The sequence below is a fragment of the Lepidochelys kempii genome, chromosome 6 (genome assembly GCF_965140285.1).
Source record: "Lepidochelys kempii isolate rLepKem1 chromosome 6, rLepKem1.hap1, whole genome shotgun sequence".
Taxonomy (NCBI): domain Eukaryota; kingdom Metazoa; phylum Chordata; order Testudines; family Cheloniidae; genus Lepidochelys; species Lepidochelys kempii.
The window spans coordinates 6,379,428-6,384,749 of NC_136385.1; the positions used below are offsets into that span (position 1 = coordinate 6,379,428).

General features: G+C 43.5%; 1 protein-coding gene across 1 annotated transcript; it reads left to right on the top strand.

Moving 5' to 3' along the window:
* Window positions 1–329: 329 nt before the first annotated feature.
* Window positions 330–1,268, top strand: LOC140912770 (olfactory receptor 5AR1-like). Its single transcript, XM_073347798.1, has one exon. It carries the CDS (start codon window positions 330–332, stop codon window positions 1,266–1,268), a length of 939 nt encoding a protein of 312 aa, XP_073203899.1.
* Window positions 1,269–5,322: the final 4,054 nt, after the last annotated feature.

A 5,322-nucleotide genomic window follows, 5' to 3' on the forward strand; every position in this document is an offset into this window, starting at 1 on the left:
GACCATGGAAATGACATTGTGCAGGTGGGTGTGTTGTTAGCCGCAAAGATTGATCTCAAGATCATGAGCCACCGCTCCCTGAGCTAGAAAACCTAGCTTGAAGCCAGTGCTGGACTCCGAACACTACATGTAGTTCAGACAGTGGAGGGAAACAGAGATCTTCATGGTGGGTTTGAGGCTTATGGAATCCTGAGATGGATCCACTGCCTAGAGTTTATGCTTTGTTGAAAGTAACAGAGTTTGAGGTGTTTGCATTCAGCCGTCATTTGTCTCCTTTTTTAGTGTAGGCCTCACTTTCTCACCTGCAGTGGAGAGTGCGTCTGGGATAAATGACGGAGAGGAATCACACTGCAGTGAGTGAGTTTGTCTTGTTGGGATTCACACAAGACCCAAAGCTGCAGGTCATCCTCCTTGTGATGTTTCTGTTGATCTACCTGCTGATCCTAGTGGGGAACCTCACCTTGGTCACCTTAATCAGGACTGACTACCAGCTTCACAACCCCATGTACTTTTTCATCAGCAACCTGGCCCTCTTAGATGTTGCTTACACCACCATTATCACTTCCAGCATACTGATTACTTTAGTATCAGCAAGAAAAGTCATTTTGTTCCCTTTGTGTGCTCTGCAATTCTTCTTCTTATGCATCGCATTGTCCTGTGAATGTTACCTCTTGGGTGTCATGGCATACGATCGCTTCATGGCCATCTGCAACCCATTGCGCTACACTGTCATCATGTCCAAGCGGTTTTGCATGCTGCTGGTTCTGGGGTCATACCTAGTGGGCTGCGTGAATGCAATTGTTCAAACTATGTTTATATTCCGTTTGTCCTTCTGCGACTCAAATGTCATCAACCATTTCTTCTGTGATGTACCCCCGATCCTGAAACTGTCCTGCTCTGACACCCACATCACAAACATTGTTCATTTCACCTGTACCGCTGTGGTGGTAACACCTACTATCTTGATCATCCTTATCTCCTACATATACATTGTGGTTGCCATTCTAAGGATCAACTCTGCCAAGGGCCAACTCAAAGCTTTCTCCACCTGCGCCTCCCACCTGACGGCCATCACTATCTTCTACGGAACAGGCTCTTTCATGTATTTACAGCCCAGTTCAAAGTACCCCATAGATCAGGACAAAATCATTTCTTTGTTTTATACCCTTGTGATCCCCATGTTGAACCCCCTGATCTACAGCCTGAGGAACAAGGAAGTGAAAGAGGCCTTTATGAGGATGTTACACAGTAAGATTTATTCTCTGTGAATTTAAATGTTGGGAATGGGTTTTTTAATGGTAAACAGGAGTGAAAGTGGGGAGTGAGTTCTTTACATCATTATCTTGGTTTTTGTGAATTACCAACCTTGTTTGTCTTGCACCAAAAAAACCCTAAGGGGCAGGTTTTCCAAGGAGATCTGCACCAAACAGCTATGATTTGGCAACTCATCAAGTAGCCAGCTTCTCAGAGCTGCTCAACTCCCAGTTAGGAACCATTTTGTGCTAAGGCCACGTTGCCATCCTCAAGTGAAGGGCAGGCTGGTCCTGTAGTTCAGGCACTGGCTGAGGACATAGAAAACCTGGGTTCAATTTCTGGGTCCACAATGGACTTCCTGTGTGACCTTGGGCAAGTCACTTAGCCTCTCTGTGCCTCTGTTCTCCATCCTTACAACGGGGATGGTGGCACTGCCCAGTCTCCCAGAGTGCTGAGAGGGGAGAAACGTTAAAGAAAAAGACAGTAAAGTGCTCAGAGAGCTACTGATGTAAGCAATAGGCATTATTTTTATTATTATTTATTGATTTATTAAGTGTTTTAAAAGCATGAGCTGGGTCCTCTAATAATGAGAGTGGCTGAAAAATCATTCACATTTCATAATAATAATGAGGTGTGTGTGCTCATTATTTGCCTTCTAGTTTTTGAATATTTGAGTTATTCGAACTAGTGAATATTTGGGTGAACTCTGGTCATGTTTTGAAGATTTCATTACAGGGTCTTTCTTAAAGTTAACGGCATGTGCCAGTGAGCCACTTAGGGGCATTTCATCACTGCCTTATACAGTACTAGTCCACTTATTTTGTACAACCTTCTACTTACTCACCAACAGCCCTTTCTGTTTCATGGATGTCCACATCTAATTTACATCTGATAGTTGGCTGATTGTCGATGCTAAAAGTTTTGTATGGGTTTGTTTTTCTCAGGTTTCTAAGGATCACCTGACAAAATTACATACAAACAAAGCATTAGAAGTAAGTTATGCCTACTGAGAATTTGGTCCCATACATACATCAGTGACAGAAATGGCAAACACAGGCATGGTGTTGAGACTATCGCATTAACTTTAAAAATGTTATCTGTATGTCGGTGAGCAAAAACTCAGGAAACATGACAACATCATAGACTGTCATATTAAGAGGTGCCCAGAAAATATTCATAGCCCTTTGTTTTCAATAAGTGTTATATGTATTTGTGTGTTCTGGTTTCGCTGGGTGGGTGTGATGTGTTGGATGACAGAACACCCCCTGGGAGCTGCCAACTGATGTGCCAAGACTCCTTCTGCCCCTGCTTTCTTGCCCTTCCCAGCTTAGGACTCCAGAGTTGCCAAGAAGGCCAATGGCATTTTGGGATGTATAAGTAGGGGCATAGCGAGCAGATCGAGGGACGTGATCGTTCCCCTCTATTCGGCATTGGTGAGGCCTCATCTGGAGTACTGTGTCCAGTTTTGGGCCCCACACTACAAGAAGGATGTGGATAAATTGGAGAGAGTCCAGCGAAGGGCAACAAAAATGATTAGGGGTCTAGAACACATGACTTATGAGGAGAGGCTGAGGGAGCTGGGATTGTTTAGCCTGCAGAAGAGAAGAATGAGGGGGGATTTGATAGCTGCTTTCAACTACCTGAAAGGGGGTTCCAAAGAGGATGGCTCTAGACTGTTCTCAATGGTAGCAGATGACAGAACGAGGAGTAATGGTCTCAAGTTGCAGTGGGGGAGGTTTAGGTTGGATATTAGGAAAAACTTTTTCACTAAGAGGGTGGTGAAACACTGGAATGCGTTACCTAGGGAGGTGGTAGAATCTCCTTCCTTAGAGGTTTTTAAGGTCAGGCTTGATAAAGCCCTGGCTGGGATGATTTAACTGGGAATTGGTCCTGCTTCGAGCAGGGGGTTGGACTAGATGACCTTCTGGGGTCCCTTCCAACCCTGATATTCTATGATTCTATGACTCTATGAGTCCTACCTGGTTTGAGCCAGATCTGCTAGCCTGCTGCAAACCCAGACCCGGTCTGAACCACGTCCCCTAACAGCTGTAGGCTTACTTGGAAGCAGCTTAGGAAGTGTTCCTGTCTTTAGCACTCAGATGCTCAACTCCCAATGGGGTCCAAATCCTAAATAAATCTGTTTTACCCTGTATGAAGCTTATACAGGGTAAACTCATAGATTGTTCGCCCTCTCTAGCACTGGTAGATATACACAGCTGTTTGCACCCCCACCCAGGTACTAATACATACTCCAGGTTAATTAATGAGTAAAAAGTGATTTTAAGTACAGAAAGTAGGATTTAAGTGGTTTCAAGTAGTAACAGACAGAACAAAGTGAATTCCCAAGTAAAATAAAATAAAACACGCTGATCTATCTCTAATACAGTAATAAAACTGAATACAGATAAAAGCCTCACCCTCAGTAAAGTTTCCATGAGCTTCCTTTTACAGACTAGACTCCCCCTACTCTGGGTCCAGAAATCACTCTCACCCCCCTGTAGTCACTGTCCTCTGTTCCAGTTTCTTTCAGGTATCCTTGGGGGTGGAGAGGCTATCCCTTGAGCCAGCTGAAGACAAAATGGAGGGATCTCCCAGGGATTTTTATAGACTTTGTCCTCTGGGTGGACATCCCTCCCTCTCCCTGTGTAGAATCCAGTTACAAGATGGAGTTTTGGAGTCACATGGGCAAGTCACATGTCCCTGCAAGACTGAGTTCCTTTCCAGTCAAGCCACATTCCTAGGAAAGCTCAGATGTGGAATGGCATCTCCAAATTCATTGTTGGCTTAAGTGGTTCTTGACTGGGCACTACTGAGAATAGTCTTCTCTTAGAAATCTGATTACATACTTTTACCAAGGCTACCCAGAAATCAAGCAAGTACACAGACAACATTCATAACCTCGAACACAAAAATGATACATGCGTACAAATAGGAGGAATAGATTCAGCAGATGACAACCTCTACAGAGACATGCTACATGGCATATGTCGCACAAAACATATTCCAGTTCTATCACATATACATTTATAAGCATCTCCCCATATAGCACGATGGGGTGCACCATCACAGTGGGTTTCCCACGGAATCTGGAGTCACTCGGGGTGAGTTAGGCAAAACCTAGCCTATAAAGCTTTGTCCTTTGGGATAAGTAGCAGTGATTGGTTTTACCTGTTTCAGGAGGCCTGAAACACAAATAAAGCCTTTTGGGTACAAAGGCTGAATTTAAATTAAGAGGGGCCCTTGTTTTGATCCAGCAAACTGGCACGAGCCATTAATCAAGGGCACAAAACCTACCTGGAGGGATTTTAAGACTGGAACCTGCCAGATCTCCATGTGGATGGTGGTTGGGCCTTGGTAAGCCAAATGAGCATTTTTTAGACCCTTTTATTGTTATGTTTTCTTTGTAATGCACCATTGCCAGCTAAAGTGAGAAAAGATAACATTGCGTTTCATGCATGGAAAATATCTTAACTCTTCATTTCTTTCTGCATACCTGAATGGCACAAGACACCAATGGGCAAACTAAACTCTGCATTAACAAAGGTTTGGGAATGGAATTTAGGCCAAATTTGCAGCTAAATATTGAGTGTGGAATTTTGGAACTGCCTAAATAAAAAGCACCCACTCCCTATTGTTTTTAGTTGGATATTTAACTCCTAAAACCATAATGCTCTTCAATGCGACTTTCTTTTGGAAGCTGTTTGATTTTGGTTTCAGAGGGGTAGCTGTTTAAGTCTGTGTCAGCAAAAACAATGAGGAGTCCTGATATCACCTTAGAGACTAACAAATTTATTTGGGCATAAGCTGACAAAGTGGATTCCAGGCCACAAAAGCTTATGCCCAAATAAACTTGTTCATCTTTAAGGTGCCACAGGACTCCCTGTTGTTTTTGCTGAAACAGACTACCGGCTACCTCTCTGAAAGGAGGTGAAAGAGGTCTTTAGGAGGGTGATAGGGGGAAAAAAAAGGGTTTTCCTTGGTGTATGTAAATGTTAGACTTGGCGGTTAATCAATAAATGGGAGCGAGATGGAGGAGTGAGTTTTCTGTGTCGTTATCTTTATATGAAT